Source organism: Archocentrus centrarchus, chromosome 6 (assembly GCF_007364275.1).
Source record: "Archocentrus centrarchus isolate MPI-CPG fArcCen1 chromosome 6, fArcCen1, whole genome shotgun sequence".
Taxonomy (NCBI): domain Eukaryota; kingdom Metazoa; phylum Chordata; class Actinopteri; order Cichliformes; family Cichlidae; genus Archocentrus; species Archocentrus centrarchus.
The window spans coordinates 12,824,655-12,845,416 of NC_044351.1; the positions used below are offsets into that span (position 1 = coordinate 12,824,655).

The 20,762-nt window shown below is 40.7% G+C and overlaps 2 protein-coding genes across 3 annotated transcripts; both read right to left on the reverse strand.

The window, feature by feature from the left end:
- Position 1: 1 nt before the first annotated feature.
- Positions 2-5,794, reverse strand: tmem168b (transmembrane protein 168b). Of its 2 annotated transcripts, XM_030730687.1 has the most exons (5): positions 5,293-5,794; positions 4,117-5,206; positions 3,605-3,747; positions 3,147-3,421; positions 2-2,540 (listed from the first exon to the last, which is right to left on the reverse strand). In XM_030730687.1, the coding sequence occupies exons 2-5, from the start codon at positions 5,185-5,187 to the stop codon at positions 1,993-1,995; spliced, it is 2,037 nt and encodes a 678-aa protein (XP_030586547.1). In that variant the 5' UTR covers positions 5,188-5,206; positions 5,293-5,794; the 3' UTR covers positions 2-1,992. The 2 variants fall into 2 exon arrangements, with proteins under 2 accessions (XP_030586547.1, XP_030586546.1); XM_030730686.1 differs by having other exon boundaries at positions 4,117-5,793.
- Positions 5,795-10,643: 4,849 nt separating this feature from the next.
- samtor (S-adenosylmethionine sensor upstream of mTORC1) lies at positions 10,644-16,698 on the reverse strand. The gene is made up of 5 exons (XM_030732358.1): positions 16,426-16,698; positions 13,777-13,918; positions 13,501-13,629; positions 12,769-12,883; positions 10,644-12,466 (listed from the first exon to the last, which is right to left on the reverse strand). The coding sequence occupies exons 1-5, from the start codon at positions 16,583-16,585 to the stop codon at positions 11,834-11,836; spliced, it is 1,179 nt and encodes a 392-aa protein (XP_030588218.1). The 5' UTR covers positions 16,586-16,698; the 3' UTR covers positions 10,644-11,833.
- Between the last annotated feature and the right edge of the window lie 4,064 nt (positions 16,699-20,762).

Consider the following 20,762-nt stretch of genomic DNA (forward strand, 5'->3'; position numbering starts at 1 on the left):
AGTGCTTTATTTTCTGAATAAATCTGGTTACAGAAGTTTCTCAACTGTAACTGCTTCCATACAGCACAGTTACAGTGACCACCTATCACAAGCAATGATATAGGTTTATAGTGTCCTTCCTGATATTTATTACCCCATAGACAAAGGTTCAATGTTAGCCGCTTCTTTCTTTTTCCTAAACAGAAGTTGTTTCTATGGTGAGTAAGTTGGTTGGTGTGCAGTCTCACAATAGAAACCAATTACATTGAGTCTTTATCAGTTTTGCTTATTGGTGCACTTGTTCGACAGGTTGGACAAGTGCATCTACAAGTGGAGACTGCCACAAAACTAAACTACTAAAATGCGTTGGCATTTTTCTCTCTATGCATTTGTACCATATATATATTCTTTTATCTACTACCTCCCTATCACTGGATCATAGCTAATGACTCAGGAAGTAAAACAGCTGATGGGATTGGTGGTTTACTCCCTTCTCCTTTTTGCTGAGTTATTTTGTGCTTTTCTGAAGTTTGAAATGTTCGCAGGTTCATAAATTCCTCAACTTTCTATGACATTACACGTAATGTATTCTGGAACTTGTTCAGATTAATTAAAACAGGAAGAAACACAGCAAGAAAAATTTAATACCCTTTTATGAAGAATCTAATTTGTCACCCTGAGAACCAGTTCTACTCCATTCAATCCACCGGAATAACGTGCATCCATGACTATCAGTTCTTTTTGTCAAGACAGACGTGTTTTTCTGACAGTTACACATTGTGAAACAATGACATCAGCACTTCTGTACACCTCAGTTTCTTTCCTCACTTTGAGACTGCTTGACACTGAAAAGCTGCCCAACACACAAAACTGGTCAGAAATCAAGAAGCAAAACAGAATCAGACCTCTAAGCAGACTCAGTAATGGCACTGATGAATAACATAATATTGCCCTATAATAACGTGGATAGCCTCCAGCACCTCTGCAACTGTGGAGTGGATAAGAGTGAGAAAATAGATTGATGAAATATATTTCATTAAAAATAGATTACATGAGCTCAGTACATTCGTAATTTGTGGAGTGAAATTTGACTTTTTATTGCATAGGTCCAACAGGTTTCGTTACCATGAATCCCTTTGTATACACATTCCGCTCATTGGCATACATTTGCATAGTTCAGTGAACTGTACTAACCCCGGGAAGGAAATGAATCCTTCTGTGTGACGCATTTAATTCCTGTACTCCATTATGAGAAAGACTGCAGTTCTTGTACACCTCTGATTGTAGTGCATTCATTGGTACAATTAAAGGTCTTCGAGGACTCCCTGAAGCAGCAGGAGTGAATTTAAATATCACCCCTAAAAGGCATTTGAAAATGTTGCTTAGAATAGACCCAAAGAAGTGCATTCGAGCATACAGTAAGCAATGAGTAACATTTTGTAGGAGTGCAGCAGAATGCAAGAAGAATAATTTTATCAAAATGGAACAATGCAAAATGTGGAGATGAAGAAATAGAGTGCTACGAATATATTTTACGCCTGAGATCCTCCTCTGAACGCATACCCATGGACTCTTTGGTTTAAGAATAAAAAGGATTGGCCTAGAAAGTTTGAGTTTTGGTTAAGTCAAGGTAAAAGGCACCGTGTGAATGTACAAAAAAGGAGAATCAGATCTAACAGTCAATACGGTGCTACAATGTGCAAAATAGTGTCCATGTACGGTCCCATCTTGTATTGTGTATTTGTCTAATGTCAGGGACATCAGGAAAGATCAGAGTTCAGTCACACATTAACAGAACTGCTTTCCAAACTGGCACTTTAAATAATTTTGTCAATGTCCTGATCAGTAACTGGTTTATTTTAAAGTAACTCAACAGGATTCTGGTTAATGATAACAATGGTATAATCCAATGGCTGCCTACTTTTGGGATAAGAACCCCCTCAAAATTCAGTCACCTTTAGAAAATCCTTTTATAAATCTATTCTTCAAATAAAAATAGGTTCATGTATATTTCTATGATCTAACCAGTTTGAAGCCCTGCCCAGTGTCCAGTATGGCTGGTGGAAACCAGTTGAGCTTGAGTCTCTTGAGACATCGCAGACAGGCGCTGCAGATCCACAGCAGGTTCAGGCTGCCGCACCACAGCGCCAACTGGACCACGGGATAGGTCATCCGGGGGAAGTACATGCTCCAGTGATTGGTGACATCGCTTCCTGTCGGCAGATGCAGCTTGTAGTCGCCCCAGTGTTTGGAGATGCCATAAGCAGCAGAAACCGCTCTGCCCCTCTCTGACCACTGGATGTTGCTGTTTGAATTGCAGTTGTACTCCACCCACTCGGATGTGAAGTCTCCAAGCTGCGGTGGGTCGTGCAGCTCAACGTCCGTCACTCTGACGAACGTCGCTCCCTGCACGGCCACATACAGCTCCTCCACCTTCCCAACCTCTTTCACCCATGGCAAAGAGTTTTCGCAGTCGAGCACCACAATGAGGCGTGAACAGAAGCTGCCGTTCTTCTCCCTCCACCACTCCAAGATGTGATCCAGACGTAGGGTATCTCCTCCTAAAGATAAACATACAAACCAGTTCATTATCACTCTACAACAGTGGTTCTCAAATCTAGGCCTCGAGGTCCGGTGTCCTGGAGGTTTTAGATGTGTCCCTGATCCAACACACCTGAATCAAATGGCTGAATTACCTCCTCAGTATGCAGTCAAGTTCTCCAGAGTCCTGCTAATAACTTCTATATTTGACTCAGGTGTGCTGAAGCAGAGACACATCTAAAACCTGCAGGACACTGGGCCAGGAGGCCTGGATTTGAGAACCACTGCCACACATATCAGTGACCAATACCAGTTATTGTACAGGTAACTGTGTAGCTATAACTTTACATTAACCTACTACCAGCATTTTTTTCTGGCTCAAAATTGGCTGTTTGGGTAGGGTGGCTACAGACTTAAGCATGACTGATTGTCTTAACTAAATGCACAATGTGTCTGTTACCTTACTTAACAGAGGTCTAGGCATTTTCCTGTAATTTCTGGCCATTTAATAAACAAAAATGCTTAAGTAAATGAAACCATACTCTAAAAATTGGATAAAAATATGTTTTATTACAACCCTGGTGATGTTTCTAAACATAGTTGCTTCAACTCAATGCCTGTCTCACCTGCCAGCGCCCACTCGCCAGTGCGATGTGTATGACCGCTGTAGAAGATCACATAGGTGTCATGGCGAGGGCCGTCTGAAGTGCGGAGCTCCAGAAAGGACTTGATTTTGGACTGCAGAGCCTCCAGGCTTACCCCACTGGTGGAATAGTCGCAGCCAAAAGTCTCGATCAGGTGGTGCGCGAAGAAACGCTGTACGTTGTTCAGCATACCCGTAGAACGCCTATTCAACTCGTGCACCTGGCCTGGAGGCAGCAGTGTTGGCTGACCATCAGGACTATAAAGTGAGCACAAATTAAATAGAGGAAAAAGAATTGCACTTCATTTTAAGCCATAGGATATGATGTAAAACCAAACAAGAATACAAAGTTCAGTCAGTATGACTGACATTATATTTCAGTCTAAACTGACTAGAACATGTTTCCAATTATCAGTTACAGCAGTTTGACCTCTGCACTACCTGCAGTAGTTGGTGGGGATGACCACTGCATAGCCCACACATGTTCCTCCCAGGGTGTTCCCAAGCTCATGGAAGAGTCCGTGGAACAGAGACTCCAGTGGCAGAATGAGAAGAAAAATGCTCACAAACATACTGCTTTTGGCCTGCAGAGCAAATTTACAAGAGTCACTGAAATACTTGAGCAAGCAAAAGAAACTGTTAAAAAAAAAGTGCAACACAAGGAAACAAAACAGAATAACCTGTGTGTTTATAGTAAACACTATGTTCACAATGTTCTATGACTTCTGCACCTTGTCTCCCTTATTGGTTTAATGTAATTTTTTTTTTGTTTTTTAATTATCCCAGATGTGCTTTCATCTGATGCATCTGTCACAGGCCAAGTGAAATCGGGATGTTACACTGCAATGCCATATACATCAATTCAAGGCTGTCATATCTGCATTTGAGAAGTACACGTCTCATGGTCAGTGGGATGCACTGTGGCATCTGAGGCACTATCTGGATAGACCTACCTGCCAGCACAGAGCACCAACAGCAACAGTGGAGACCAGCGTAAAGAGCACCAGGCGTTTAGAGATGATGCAGAAATGTCGCATGCCTTTGGAAGCCATAACCTTGTCCAGGCCGCTGACCTCCGACCCCTGGGACAAGCACAACCTCTGGCAGTCGCTGAGCTTGGTGTGAAAGCCCCACGCAGTTATGACAAACACCATGTGGCAAATAGCCCAGAAGAGCACACACACCACAAAACCTGGGATCGTGAGGTACCACGGATCCAAGGCTGTTAGTTTCCGAGCAGCCAGGATGATGAAGGTCACTTCCACCAACAGCAGGGGCAGAAGGGACATTCGGCGCCACAGCCCGCTCCACACCAGAAACGGCTGCCAGCGCTCGGTCACAGAGAGACCGCTGAAGTATACATCCAGCAGAGGGTCGCAGATGAGCTGGCTGAAGAAGCAGGCTAGGGCGAATGGGTTGGTGGTAATGTTCAGAGACTTAAAGAACAGCACGGCTGTAATGACAGCAAAGCAGATCAGGTTCGGAAGAGCCAGGAGAGCCTTCATCCGTAGGGCAACCATGACTGTGCCCAGAGCCACCACAAGAACCATCACACTCAGGGACTTCTGAATGAGCAGCGCAGTGCTTGCGATTGCAAAGCCCGCCAGCTCCAGCCGCTCCGCCGAGGTCAAGAAGGCGGGACGATATCTGGTACATCCAACCAGTCTCTCCAGTAGCGCCCACAGCGTCCTTAGAACCACGCTGGCCAGTAGCAGGTAGTTTGCCACTTGCTCCTTGACGTCGCCCTCCAGTGCCGGGGAGTTGATGAAACACAGCAGACCCAGCAAAAAACCGAACCACAGGTGGAGGATGCTGCGGCTGAGTCTCTCCATCGCTATTCCAAGGGCAATCAGGGCCAAAACAAAAATAAAAATAACAAGAAGGGTGGAGTCGGCGCTCCTCTCCCACCGGGTATAGAGACCCATACACAGGGCCACGAGCAGGTTAAGCCCGGACAGGTAGCCTATCCACCGGACTGACGACCACATGCTCACTTCTCCGTTAACTTCCTCGAGCCGGGTCATTGCTGCGTGAAGGCAGTGGCTGACACAATAACGTAGAAAACGACACATTTTTAAATTAAAGACTAAGTACCTGAAGCCAAAAAAGGACATTTAAATAAGATATACCCAGTCTATCGTCCGTCGTGACACCTGAAATCCCGCGACATTCAAACTTAGTTTTTAACCAGCGGGCTAACTTGTTGAAAGTAGCTAGCTCAGCTACCTAAACCTTAGATTCCTCAACGGTGCATCCTCGCGACGGTTCATTTAGCGCCCTGACAATCACATCTTGTACTTTTTCTGCTGATGTGTGGTACGATTTTAAAAGACTGGATCCGGGCCGTTCTGACGCCAGCCACCAGGGCTGTGAAAGACATCAGTTCAAAAAGTTTCACGTCAAAACTTTTCAGTCAGATGACAGTCGCCATGATTATAATTCGACTACGGTAAGCATCAAGGGTCAAAACTGCTGGTAAAAGTTAAATGCCCAACCCGTATTATTGACGACGCTTCTTCTTCTTCTTTTCTTCTTTTTTTTTTCCTTAATTCCCCTTAGTGTAACAAATATTTTTAAAAACACTGTATTTAAATCTTTTTTCCTATTTATATTTTCCATCTTTCATCTTAATTGCGATATGTTGGCAGGAACAAACGGGTGATGCATTCAAGAAAACCCGATTTTTGACCTCTTCATTTATGGGATCCAGGCATGGGTTTAGGTCCACTTTTCCCCTTGTAGGCAAGGATCTCACTGTAAATCAATACAGATATTTTCTGAGTAATCACCTCTTTTTTTTTTATTTTTTTTATGGCGATAGAACAGGTCTCTTCCAGGATTACACTTCTGTTCTTAGAGAACAAAGGGGCGCTAAATGTTTTGATGAGCATGAAAATTATAAGAATTGCATAACATTCATGACATTCTCAACATTTTAACCTCAGTTGAACGCTTATGGGAGACTTTGAACCAACGTATTAGTCAGTGCTCTCCATTACCATTATAATACATCAAATGAATGATTATATTTTTCCATTTCTCCAGTCAAGTTCCAGAAACTTGCAGAATTAATGTCAAGGCACACTAAAGTTGTCCTGGTTTTTGTGGGGCCCCAATCTGAGAACCCTGTCAGCTAACACATTCATATTTATAGAGAATAGAGGTCACCCAACACCTTACAGTGTTTTTGTTCTTTGTTACTCATCTGTATGTTAGTTTCCATGTAGAACTACATGAAATTACCCAGACATGAATTACAGTGAAGTGAGAAAGTATTTTCCCCCTTCTTGATTTTAGTTTTTGAATATTTGTCACACTTAAATGTTTCAGATAACCCAAAATGGAGTTTTTAAGTGATGATTTCATTTATTAAGGGCAAATAAAACTATCCAAACCTACCTGGTCCTGTGTGAAAAAGTAATTGTCCCCTAAACCTAATAACTGGTTGTGCCACTCTTGGCAGGAAGAACTGCAACTTGGCCCACTCTTATTTTAATTCAGACCAGGGTTATTATAGTTAACGAAAACGAACGAAATAACGAAAACTGAAATTGAAAAAACATTGTCGTTAACTGAAATAAATAAAAACTATAATTAAAAGGAAAAAAACGATAACTAATTAAAACTGAATTGTGAGTTTACAAAACTAACTGAAATTATCGATAAACTGACTTTCATTTACTTGTTTTTTTGGGGTTTTTCTTAAGCCTTGTGGATTGATATTGTGATGAATAGCAGGGCCTCTGGTACAGCAGAGGACGTAATGAGGAGTAATTGAACTCACCTGGGGAGGAGGAGATAAAAGGGAACAGGTGTAGAGATGAGGAGAGCTTCCTTGTTTCTGTGTTTTGCTGGGCACCAGGTGGGAGGGTGCCGTTCGCAGCGATCAGCGTTGCCGGCGGTGAAGACAGTTAGAAAGGAGAGGCTAGTTGCCTCTTTTAGGTAGTTAGGGATTGGGGATTTAGATGTGCCCTTCCAGCCTTACATTGTGGCTGGGTTAGATTGAAGTGTGTTTAAGTCATTTGTTGTGAAGCCACACCTGTCTATTGAAATCACAGTGCAGCTGGAGTTCCTTCATCTTGAGAGAAGAACCCGGAAGCCAAAGGTGTGTCCAATCAGCCAAGGGAGTTTTCTACACTTAGACCCCACGGGAGGGGGTCTTGTCATCAGACCGGCAGCTAAGTGGCTTTTTATAAATCTTTAAACTCATTGTGTAAGTGATTGTTTTAATAGGGAACCGGTCTGATAAGCTTAGGAAGCAGCAGTAGAGCTGCGAGGGATGGTCCCCCTTCTCCCTCTGTGGTGTTTTGCAGTGGAGTGATTTAGGTAGTGTGACGGTCCATTTGGGTTGCAGTGGGGTGTTATGAATTAGCATGTGTTGATTTCCATTTTGCAGTGATTGGGTGCAGTCATTTTGGAGAGAGAACCTTGCCTGAGCTGATCTTTGTCTGTTGTCTGGGGTTGTCATACTGAGTACCTATTAAACTATTTTAAGTCTGAGATTATAAATAAAGTTTTATTATTAAGTCGAGTGTCCTTGTATTTTGTTCTCTGCCTTAAATAAGTATTACAATATGAAATCATTGTTTCCGCTCTCCGAGTTTAAGCTGGGAGCGCCACAGAACAACTGTGTGAGTGCGCATGTGCGTGCGCTCACCGCGCTGGTCCGCAAAGTAATGGCTGCGGTCTGCCGAGAAAGCGGCAGAGTCCCGTATGGAGGTTCTTTGAGTACAAACACCTGCACACGACCACAAGGTATTTAACACACACAATCCAGCTACACAAGCATAAATGCGGACATGAGGTCGGTAACTTCCGTGGGTTGTGTACAGAGGCCGCAAAGACCCTGCAGGTTTAATTAGCGAGCATCTAACCAAGCTAGCTCCAAAACAGAAGCAGCTTCAGGTGGTGAGAACATCAGGGTGCAGATGGATTTGACCTTTGACTCCTTCAAAGAGTTTGTTTTTAACACCACATGTAGGCGTTATTAATCTGCTGCACTGATGCTGAAGTTTATTGTGGAGTTTATTGTAGAATTTATTGAGTTTGGGAGTTCATGTTTTTATGTTTCTCCCTGTTGATGCTCATGTGTGTCCTTAATATTACACAAATTTAGCATGTCTTCTGAACAGTTGGTTGACTATATTTCTTTAAACTGTATCTTGTCAAGTTTTCATTAGTCACTTTTGCGCCTTGAATCTTGCACCTGATCAGGTATGAAAATACTAAAACTAATACTGAAACTAACTAAAACTAAGCATGAAACCAAAAATAAAAACTAATAAAAATGAGAAAAACCACTCTGAAAACTAATTAAAACTAACTGAATTAGAGGAAAAAAAAGTAAAAACTAACTAAAACTAAACTATAATGTAAAATCCAAAACTATTATAACCCTGATTCAGACACATTGGAGGGTTTGTGAATGTCCTGTTTAAGGTCATGCCAAAGGATCTCAATCTGATTTAAGTCCAGACTTTGATGAGGCCACTTCAAACCCTTTTTATTTATTTTTTTTGAGCTATTCAGAGGTGGACTAGCTGGTGTTTTGAATCCTTGTCCTGCTGCATAACCCGAATGAGCTTGAGTTTTAAGGCACAAACTGGTCAGACATTCACAGTTCCATCAGTTATGGCAAATCGTCCAGACCCTGTAGCAGCAAAGCAGCCCCAGAACATCACACTACCACCACCACGTTTGACTGTTGGTATAATGCTAATTTTTATGAAATGCTGTTAGATTTATGCCAGATATAACGGGACTCAAACCTTCTAGAAAGTTCTGCTTTTGTCTCATCAGTCCACAGAATGTTATAAGATGAATGAATTTTTTTTTTTTTTTTTTGGCAAATGTGAGACAATTTTTTTTTTTTTTTTTTAAATAATTGGTTTTCTCCATGGATGCCGTTTTCCCCGTTTCTTATTGCTGAATCATGAACTCTGACCTTAACTGAGGCAAGTGAAGCCTCCAGTTCTTTAAGGGACAATAAACAAGAATTTACTTATGATCCCATTTCATCAAAATTCACCCTGGATCCTTTTTTATTTTTAATCATTAACACTAGGGCATGGGGTTTGAACATTTTTCAACTTCTAAAGACAGAAAATGTTTAAAAACTACTGCTGTATAGTAGTACTACTACAACAAAAGGTAATTCTGCAATTTTGGCAAAGTTGTAAGACTTGCGAGTCAATGACAAGCTCCACCTCTTGAGTCACAGCCCCTTCATAAAGTCTTAAAGATTATTTTAAATATATAAAAATATAAGCACAAAAAAAACCAAATCACCTTAGATTTACATTCATTTATAAAAGAGAAGTACAACCACACTATAAGCACACATTGTTCTGCGCTTTTGAAAATGTTGATGAAGATGATCATATCATGCAAATAAGCCAAAGGAAACACTGGAAGACAAAATCACAAAACACGCTTCTTTAAAGTCTGAATATGTGTGGTACTGCAAAAAAAAAAATTTTTCCCCTCTTAAATCAGGGAAATATCAGAGATATGATTAACTGGAAAGTGATGGAAATGGCAAAAGCACACTGCATTACATAAACACATATTGTTCCACTAATATGACAAAGAAGAACTGGACAGTGTGTGTTAACTGTTTGGCAGAAGAAGCTCGATATCCTTACTCCAGGGGCATGAAAGTCTGTAATATGTGTATATATAAGAACACAGAAGGCACCTTATACTTACTGGTATCATTTTGTGGGCCTATCATATTGGTTGTAAAACTCTGGGGAAAGAAATTACATTTTGTGACACCCTTTGGGATCAATGATAAAGTGCCACTGACAAAAATAAAAAAATATCACATAAATTCACTCCTTCATTCACACTAACAAACCCAACAACACCCACACATTTAGTCTGTTCAGGAACCAGCAGGAACACACTAACATTTCACCTGGTAGTGTCTTTAGCTAAAACCTCCCTGTAGCGTAACAGTAGTTTCAGATCTGACTTCACTTGCTAAATTTTACAGCATTTCATCTGTTTAAGAAGTTCTCTGTGACAAACTCGAAGAAGTGTAAATTTCTTTTGTCTCGGTGAATTTTCTGACTGTGCACATTTCTGGAGTGCTGTAGTTTCACATCAAGGTTCTAAAATTGTGTCGAAGGATACTGGTGCTGTAAAGTCACTGGCATGCAGTGTTGTACCAATTTGCTACTTAAGAACAAGAAGAAAATGAAATGCAAGAGGAGCAACGAGATCATTCAGAATTAAGTCAGTCTGTAAGGAGAGGAGGGCGAGGGAAAAAAAACAAACTTGTACCTAATTTGCACTCGTACCTTGTTAACACAATACGTAAACAGTTTTCACATTAGTAAACCTAATACTACTGTATGGTTCTGAAAATGTAAATGCTACAAATACCACCTTTTTTTGTAAGAGACACACATCATTCAGAGGATGCCAAGTTACAAAGGCATTGCCACACTTTACAATGGACAACACCAGTGTTTGACTAAGGATATCTATTTCCAAACAATAAGCTTTTTTTTTTATTTGTTTTTTTTTTTTGTCTTGGAAAACTAAGTGAACATCAAAACAATTTCAGAAAGCTGAGCTGTATGTGACAGAAGCAACGGCACCAGTCCATCATTTTATATCAGTCTCAGCAGTGCAATCAAACCCCTGTCAGGCTGCCTGGGTATGCTGTTTTTGGCTTTTGTACCAAGCAGCCTAGCTTATTCAAACAGAGACTGAATACAGAATATAGACAAGCTGACTTTTGATATTAAGAGAAGCGGGGAGTTCATATATCTTGTGGGCGTTCAATGTCCAACTCTTAAAAAACCTAGCTATTTATCAAAATATATCCATCTTAGTGTGTGTGTGTGAGTGTGTGTGCATGTGTGTACGTGTATGTGTGTACACTCTAAAAGGAGTGTGGATATGAGAAAATAATCTGTAAACTTCTCTCTTTCACACTGTGCAAACTGCATTGTTTTGAGGAGGAGGGGCAGAAGTGGGGTAAGAATGCAGCTGGTTAAATTTGGCAGCGCAGCAGTTGAAGGGGAGGACCGTTAAGCCCTTTTCAGACATTCACTCCTTTTACAATAATCTGGCAGCATCTAAATGCGTCGGCTTCACGTCTGAATCGGCATCCTGGTCACTCTGTCTCAACGACAGTCTGACTAGGTCAAACCTAGAAATGCTTTTGTACATGTTAATAGATAGGCACACACAAGATTACAACTCTGCATGTGTCTTGTGCATCTTTATGAGTTGCTCAGCTGACCAGAGGATGCAATAAATAGCAATAACATGTAATAAATATGTTTCAAATAAGATTACACACCTCTGTGATGCATGTGTGTTCCCATTACAGAAGAGAAATCTCCGTATCAGAGTTTGTGTGAGAGACCCTCCTCTTAGGTACAACAGCAAAGAGCTAAACTTGCATAAGTGGGGGTTACAATAATCACTATTAATGCTGATAATACTGTGTGGCAAATATCATGCATGTACTGTAGCTTTCACTCTCACTGTGAGGGGTATGTTCGAATGAAACCATTAGGGGTATTAAATGAGTGATATTTCTGAATGATAAAATGCCATCACTTTCACAGACTTTTGAAGCCAGCAATGTTACATATTCCATGTCTGAAAGGGGCTTTAGGTAGAGCGGGGGGGGGGGGTTGCTGGTTTAGCCTAGCTCTGAAGCAGGATGGGATCCTCTAGCTCATGAAATCCAGGTACAGAGCTGCTCTGGCTCTCCCCAGAATCTGAATCATAGGGTGTGTCTGGTAGCTCCGTGAAGCCCCAAGCTAGCTGGTCATCCTCAAACTCGGAGCGCACCTGTAACGGCATGTCTTCACAGTCTTCCTCCTCATTGGAATTAAAGTCCTGAGGGATGTAAAGCATCTCAGGGTAGTTGCGTGACACCAGGTCACTGGTGGTGGCCAGAGACACCTTACGGAAGGCGATGAGATGCATGTGAGAATACTTGACATATTTGTAGCGCTTAAAGCCCAGCGACTCCACGGCGACACGCCAGCTGCGCATCATGAGGGCGTGCCGGTTTTGGTGAGAGGAGTCGGGCGTGATGATGAGCAGCAGGCCATGCAGCTCCAGCAGCTCATGGGCCTTCTTACAGCAGATCCAGCGCTGGTACGGTGAGGGGAAGTAGGACAAGAGCAGGGAGAAGACCACCACGTGGAAAAGCTGAGCAGGTAGAGCATCAATGGGGTTGTGGAGCTGGCGGAGGAAAGCCTCTACTGCGTCACCTGCCAGCTGAAGAGGCTGCTGGAGCTGAAGGTTGAGGAAGTCACACTTGTACACACTCTGAAAAAAGATTTCAGCACAAATCATGGTTCGAACATAAGCTACACTGGTAACCATTTCCACCCCACTCATTTATTTTCACGACTTGCAGCTGCAGAATGCAAAGGGTTATTTTTCCTGTGCTTTACTGATTTTGCTCATAGTCTAACCACAGCACTGGCTGAGTCATTTCTGGTGTTTTTGCTTTGTAACACAAACTCTTACCACCCAAGTGGGGAACTTTATGCATTCCGTATGCACCAACAATGGCTGAAAACACATGGTCAATTAAAAGTTTAAACAGAATTAATAAGCACTCATACCTCAACCGCAGGCACTATGTCAATACCAACTGTAAGGAATTCATCAAACTTCAAGAAAGGGTTGAAGCAGCTCCCCACATCAAGAAGGCGCATTTTCCCCAGCTGAGAGATTGAACTGTAGCACAAACAACATGTAATGCCTGATGAGTATAATACACACAAACATATGCAGTACAAACATGCACTATAGACTGAAGGTTTCTGTAAAGAGGAGTGGGGCAAAATGGAAAACGAGCCAAAATCCCTCCTGAGATGTGTGCAAACCTGGTGACCAACTACATGAAATGTCTTACTGCTGGGTTTCTACACCAAGTACTAAGTCATCAACTTACATTGCAAATCAACTTATAACTTTTATGTAACATGTTTTTTTTTTCTAGGATTTTTGGTTGATATTCGGTCTCTTGCCATTAAAACTAAACTATTGTAAAAATTTGAGACAGCTCATTTCTTTGTAAGTGAGCAAACTTAATAATTCAGCTGGGGATCTAGCTAATTTTTGAAAATACAAAATTTTAAAAATTAAACGTCTGTTTATTTTCTTCCATAAAGCAGTAACAAACTCTATAGTACACTATAGCATTAAAAATAAATACATTTAAAAAAAAAATGCCCCTGGCAAATCCAGCATCTGGAATAAAGGGCAATGCTATACTTTGTACAGTTAATATGTAGCATGGAAATGGGACAAACTGTAAACTTCTGACAGACAACATTCTTACTTCATCTTACCTGGGGATGGTGCTGTATGGCTGGAAACTTGCAGGTGCTGCACCCGCACCCAAAGCAACTGTGGCACTTTTCTGGTCCTTTTCTAACACTCTTTTCATTCCACCATCCAAAAAATACTCCTGACACACACTGTGAAAGTGGCATCAAAACAGTGATTAAGAAACTGCCAGGAAGGCAACAACAGTGAGTTACAGGAGCTCATTTTACAGGCTAAGATTAGTCCAATTTCACTGGGCTCTAAAATAAAACCTAAACGATATCTGGAGGCAGTCATACCTGCGACACCATTCAATGCGGCCCTCTCCTTCACACTTTTTGGTCCAGTGATTGTCAGCAAGATTCTTCATGGCGAGGGCATACTCACTCAGTGTCTGCTCATCCTCACAGTGCTCTCGCCAGATCTTGTCAAAGTCGCCCACTGAGAAAATAAAAACCACTTAACCACAGCACTATCCAAAAGATGACAAAAAAAAAAAATTGCTCAGCGTAATTATAGTATCTTGCTGAAGTCTTATTTTTGTCTTCTCTGACATACCAAGTATCAAACATTCACAACCTACTTGCAAGCTTTGGTTATCCACTTAAACACCGAAACAGGATTGTACTTCTTTAGGGGAAAACAAAAAAAAACAAAACAAAAAAAACACAACTGCTGAAAAAAAAAAAATCTCAGACCACTGTTGGTGCTTCAATATTGCCTATATGTTCACTTGTCTCTGCCTGAACAGAAGCAGAACTGTGCATCTAAAAAAATAAAAACACCTTCAAAGAGCCATTTCACAATAAAAGGTCATGTCCACAAAAATTCCCACTGTACATCTTTGCAGCTGCTCAGAAGTTGACAGCCCTAGCATAAGCAAACGTGCCAACAAGGGAGAAATCCCATGACCAGAAGAGGGGGGAAAAAAAAAAAAAAAAACTATCTGATTTGCAGAAATGAAAGAACAACAAGAGGCGTGGTGGTAAACAGCAGTGCTTTGAATGCATGACCACTGTGATTCAATGCCAAGCCTACCAGATCATGCTTTACTTATTAACCAATCATGAGATCTGCAAGCAGGACGACTTCTTTATGCTATTCTAGTCTCCAAAACAAGCAGCTAGTTTCTGCAATGCTGAATACTTTTCTAATAACAATGCTTTACTCATTCAAACCACAAATTAATCCAAGTTCATTTTAAATACACTACCATGGTTATGCAGTGTTTTACAGTGAAAGTAGGGCAGCGCATACACAAACACCACCACATTTTTTATGAAACATTTTTAACTATTTACAAAAAAAATGTTTGTGCTCAAGGTTTTTTTTATAGTTCTGAGCAGTGAAATGGTCAAAAGCACAATTTTAATTTAGAAGGAGTCAAATGAAACAAACCAACCAGGCATTCAAAGCAAGAGATGATCTAATTCAGGATATTAGTGGCTTTTATACTGAAAAACAATCACTTAAGCCTGTAAACTGCTGTGTTCTGGTACAATCGCAAGAGGACTGTGGACTCATACAAAGTTTTATTCCCTCAAGATATTTTAAATGTGCCTTTTGTGCTCCTCTCCCACACAGACGTCAGAGCGACTGTGCATTTCCTCAGAAAGAGACTTAGCGACAGTGCAACGTCAGCAACAGAACAAAACCCAGCATAGGTTATGTAGCAAAATTTTAATTTCAGAGTACTTAAAGCAACAGATATCAACTGCAAACAAAACATGGACTAAATCTCTCTGATAGTGCTGTTAAGTGCGATGTCTGATGCACACAAATAGATGGTACAAGTAAATGCTGATGACCTGAGAATGGGGTTTTCCAAACTTCCTTTTTTTTCACTTGAACAAGACAGATGGTTCTGGTCTTGGGACAGAGGGCTGCTGATGAACACACACTGATAAAGTGTTTGCAGCTATATGATTAGATTAAGATCCATTACATCCTCCTGTTTCACAAATACAAACATTAGAAGATGAGGCTGCATTGTGTTTTGCATGAAGGACCAATACTGATTTGATCACTTTATTTGCAAACTGCTTTAACTATGTTAAGCCAAGACAGAGAGTGATAGCCCCACCCCCCGCCCACCCCAGAGACCAAATCACAGTCCAACAGATTTATAGTTATCTGCTACTAAGTGACCACTTTGTTGCTTCTTTGGACATCCAACAAATTGTAGTGGCAGAAAGAAAACACACCTTAAAGTGGTAAACAAAGTTGCAGCTGATATAGTGCTGTATGTGGAAGGACATAGCAGGAAGCAACAGCAGCAGACAGGTTTTAACCTACTGTGGTTTTTCCTGGCAACAAGTCAGCCTCGGTCTCTTTTGCCCAATCTCTAACTTAGCTCCACAATTCCAGATCTTCATTGTCCATCTTACCCTTCAAGAGTTAAGCTCCACTAGCAAAAGTTGTGGCCTACCATTAATATGCCTTAATCGCAATATAGCTCTGAAATATCAACTAATTTTCGCAGTCTGGCTCTGAATGATGCAAATATCAGAAAAATAAAACTAATTGCGTTGTAAAAGTTGCGACAACTGTTTGTTCAGTTCACAATTATATTTTATTGCCAATAGAGGGGCAATCTAGTCACCTATTAAGGTCTGTGTTGAGTGGGTGTGAAAGCGAGCTAATACATATCGGCAGAAGAGCCTTGCATAAACTGCCATAAACGGCAATAACAACTGTTGTGTATTTATTGTTAAGGAGCTTTAAAGGCCTTGCTTGCTTAAAGCAACCGTCGCTGCTGTCGACTGCAATCTGCCACCACGACAGCTAACCAGCCTGAAAAACAAAACGCGTTCAGCTGTGTTTACCGGATTCATCGATAACTCCAGGATTTAACGTTACTTCAACATTTGTTAGCTAACTAACTAACAGTTTAGCCCCTGTGGCTGCAGGGCCACAGGGAGACAGAGGGGCCCACTGAGGCTGCTTACCCTCCCTGTATTTCCTACGCAGTTTTCTGTGGACGTTTTTGACGACTCCTGACAGTTTTTCCTGCTCCCTCTTGCACGGTGCTTCGCTTGGAATTGGCACGTAGAACAGTTCCGACTGGTTTTCTGTCTCCCCGGTCTCAACATTGCCCCTGGGGTCCATAGCACCGCACCACAATGAACAGCCGATGCTGCCTCCGCCAGTCGCTTCCCCTTTTCCAAGCTGCAACCCGACCGGCGTACCGGCGTACCAGCCAACAACACGCAAGCCGATTGGCTGACTGTAAGCACACAGGGTCCATAAACTGACAGCGCGTTGTCCAATCACAGGTGGGGAAGCGTGCTTGTGCGGACATGTGTGCCGTGAGGCGTTTAGGTGTATTTGTAAACCCCCAAATTTCTAAAAAACGACACAACAGAAAGTGTTAAATTATGTTTAGAAAAATCTTTCATACACAAAACAGAACTATGAACTCATCAACTAAAGTTTATTTATTTATTGAACAAATTGATTTACCTTTTCTTTTTAAATCCAAGTAAAAGGAAGTAAATCACACAAATGTATGATGTTCTAAAATGATACCTCACTCTTATGTTATCTAATTGAATAACTGAGGAAACAAAAGTATTTTCTTTTATTTGTTTATTCATGTTTTTCTTTTCAATTGCTTGTTTTCTTACATTACTTCTCCAGTTAAATATTGTACATGTGTTGAAGCAAATACTTCCTGTGAAATTACATTGTCAGTATTTTGTTATACAAACCCAGTTTATGTAAATGAAAACAACACAATGATTTCACAACAGAACATAGAAAATAGAAAACATATCAAATGTTTAAACTGAGACGTTTTGCTGTTTTATAAATAATATGAGCTCACTTTGAATATGATGGCTGCAACACCTCTCAAAATAAGTTGGGATGGGGGCAGCAGAAGGCTGGAAAGTGGTACTAAAAAGACACAGCTGGAGGAACATTTTGCAACTCATCAGGTAATTGGCAACAAGTCGGTAACATGTTTGAGGGGGGAAAACGAGTATCTTAAAGAGGCAGAGTCTCTCAGAGGTAAAGCTGGGCAGAGGATCACCAAACTGCAAAAAAAAAGCCTCTATGTAAAACTGTGAAGTCTTTGAATATCTTATCGTCTACAGTACATAATGTCATCAAAGGATTCAGAGAATCTAGGATTTCTATGTGCAAGGGACAAGGCAGAAAATCCATACTGGTTACTCTTTAATTTCCCTGAAAAGGGATTAATAAAGTTTAATCTAATCTAATCTAATCTAATCTTGATCTTCAGACCCTCAGGCAGCACTGCATTAAAAACAGGCATGGGTCTGTCATGGAAATTACTGTGTGGGCTCAGAAACACTTCCCAGAAATCACTGTCTGTGAACACAGATCACTGTGCCATCCACAAATGCAGGTTAAAGCTCTGTCATGCAAAGAAGACACCATTTGTGAACATGATCCAGAAACACGGCCATCTTCTCTGAGCCAGAGCTCATTTTAAATGGACTGAGGCAAAAATGGCAAAATGTTCTGTGGTCAAATTGAAATTTGAAATTCTTTTTGACAAAACCTGGATGTCACATCCTCTGGATTAAAGAGAAGGACCGTGTAGCTTGTTACCAGCGCTCAGTTCAAAAGCCTGTATCTCTGATGATATGGGGGTGCATTAGGACCTATGGAACTGGCAGTTTGCACATGCTGAAAGGTTTTAGAACAACATATATTTCCATCTGTCATTTTAGGGAAGGCCTTGCATATTTCAGTAAGACTGAATCTAATACAACAGCATGACTTCATAGTAGGAGACTCCAGGTGCTGTATTTAAAAAATATTTAAATATTTTTTAAGTACAGTTAAAAAATATATACATAGTTTCTTTTTTTTTTTTAAGAAAAAACTTTTTTCTTTTCCATTGTTGCACTCACATGGTGATGAAGAAATTATATAAAAATATAAATTTAATGCTTAAACATAAATTATGTCTTTAAACAACTAATTTACAGGCCTACTGTAGATGATTTTAATATTTAGAATTCAGCACAATCACAGTATTACCATCTACCTACGTTATGTTATTTTATCTACTTTCAAAAGATCCCAGTCCAAACAAACAAACAAAAAAATTACAAGTACAAGTACAACTTGCAGTGAACTGGCACCGACACAGGAACAGCAAAGATTTTGGCAAGCTGCCTCTACAAGTCCCTCCCATAAGATCTAAGAGAAAGTAACTGGAGAGGATGTCTTGTCCTGTTAAATGGGATAGTGTAAGGAGTGGCATTTGTAAATCTATGGAGATCTTGAACATTTGAAGAGCTAATGGAATTTTCTCTAAAACAGGCTAAGAATTTGAAAACTTACAAGTGATCTGAATGCGTTTTTTTTTCCTTCTTTTTTTGGAAAATGGCCTGGAAAAGCCTGACGGAGAGCATTACAATCTGGGATGGTATTCTGGCTAATAAAAACAAACGGACTTCGCCTGAACAGCTGGGAAAAAGTTAAATACCATATATGTCCCTGCTGTTTACAGGAAAGCTCTGCCTATTAGTAACTACATGTGCATTCATTACAGAATATGAGGTAATGCCTTATGGTGGACACTGCAGAACACCAATGAAAATAACCAGATAAGACCCAAGTAAAATAATGTAAAATAATCAGCAAACATCTGTCAAATATACCCACCAGAAGATTTTAATTATTCAATCTGTATCACTGCTCTGACGTTGCTGTGATTTTTTTTGATGCCTGTGTTCGTATTGCCAAGTGTCACATCATATTGATTTTCATATTGTGAGACGTTGCTGTCACTCTTTGTGAAACTTCACAAAAGACTTGATACGAGGACAGAAAGGAAAACAAACACGGAGACGAGACAGAACTCACACATGAGAATCTAAGAATAGACTGGATCAGAAAGGGAACTACCATCATATAACAAGCAACCAAAAACTAGAAGTAAAGATAAACTCAGAAGCACTAGGAAATAATATTATCCTTAAAGTCAAAAGCAAATCCCAAAACTCAAAACTCTGGGTCAAAGACTTTGGGCAATGTGAATGCATAGAAACACATGTAGTCGCTCTTTGTCCTCCCATTCTCTGCAGAGCAGCCAGCATGTCACCACAGCCGTCACTTTTTTGAGGGTTAGGGTACGGTTAGGGGGTTAGGGTTACCTTACCTCACCAAAGGCATCCTAACCCTGTAAGTCTCCCTCAAGAAACACCTCTTGTTGCACAATGTTGCCTTGAGGCAACAAAAACTGAAATTCTGAACATGCAAAATTTAAAAAAAAAATCATAAAATCTGACAAAAACTCTCTATACAACTTCATACATGCATGTATTTTTTATTTACAGTTTGTCATTTTAAATATAATTACTGGGGCAAATATTCTTACCTTCTTCTCACACCATGTGCTCCTATGACCGTGTTTCAGAAAAGGATGTCCTACCTTCAAATCATGCTTAATAGTGACTCCCACATCTTATTGGACTGAAATTTGATACTTTTTAAAACATTCTGATTGGTCAGTATCATTTAAGTTCACATGATACTGGGGATGCGGCTTAAAAAACTTTGTTGCCCAGGGCAACAATCACTACTTGATTGGGAGGAGCAGTGATAGAAGTCAAGCCTCCGTCCATCCATTCGTCCCAGTCTAAGCAGAGACGCCCAGGCCTCCCCCTGTCTGGTCACCTCCTCCAGCTCTTGCAAGGGGTACAATAAGGCATGTCCAACCCAGCCAAAAAATGTAATCTCTCCAGCATACCTGGGTTTGTGCCCGGGATCCCCCTCCCAGTAGGACATGCCCAAAACACCTCAACTGGGTCTTTTTGTACAGTCAAACCTGGAAATATATGGACAGTGAAATAGTGTCATAGCCAGATCTGGCATGTTTCTTTCATATTTCATGACGGTTTAAGGAGATAAAAGACCTGGAGTGTTACATATATGGTCCAAAGGTGTGATTGCATCCAAATATTATAAATAACACTTATAGTTATGTTAGCTGGATGACTTAGTTTTTAACTCCTTTAATTTAAGGTCTTAAATCATATCTTGATTTCTTCCCTCCAAATCCACAGTGGTGGTGGGCTTACTACATATGTGCTCAACAGAACCATGTGCACAGGCACATTCAAGGTCACAACAGATATTAGAAATCTAGATTAGAAGTCTACATTATTAAAATTTTATATACTGCTGTTGTATCAGCTAAGGCTCTTTCTAGTTAGTTGTCTGGAAAATGTTAATATTTCTAAACCCTGATATTTGTTATCAGTTAATGAATGACAAAGGCTGATTGTGTTAAGTGGTTCAGTCA

Coding starts and splice junctions, on each gene's coding strand:
- tmem168b (XM_030730686.1), bottom strand. CDS start 5,277: ATGTCCTTTTTTGGCTTCAGGTACTTAGTCTTTAATTTAAAAATGTGT. Junction 3,748..4,116: donor TTGGTGCTCTGTGCTGGCAG/GTAGGTCTATCC, acceptor TTTGCTCTGCAG/GCCAAAAGCAGTATGTTTGT. Junction 2,541..3,146: donor TGGCGAGTGGGCGCTGGCAG/GTGAGACAGGCA, acceptor GTTTATCTTTAG/GAGGAGATACCCTACGTCTG.
- samtor (XM_030732358.1), bottom strand. CDS start 16,585: ATGGACCCCAGGGGCAATGTTGAGACCGGGGAGACAGAAAACCAGTCG. Junction 13,630..13,776: donor CGCATTGAATGGTGTCGCAG/GTATGACTGCCT, acceptor CCACTTTCACAG/TGTGTGTCAGGAGTATTTTT. Junction 12,467..12,768: donor ACATAGTGCCTGCGGTTGAG/GTATGAGTGCTT, acceptor ATCTTTTTTCAG/AGTGTGTACAAGTGTGACTT.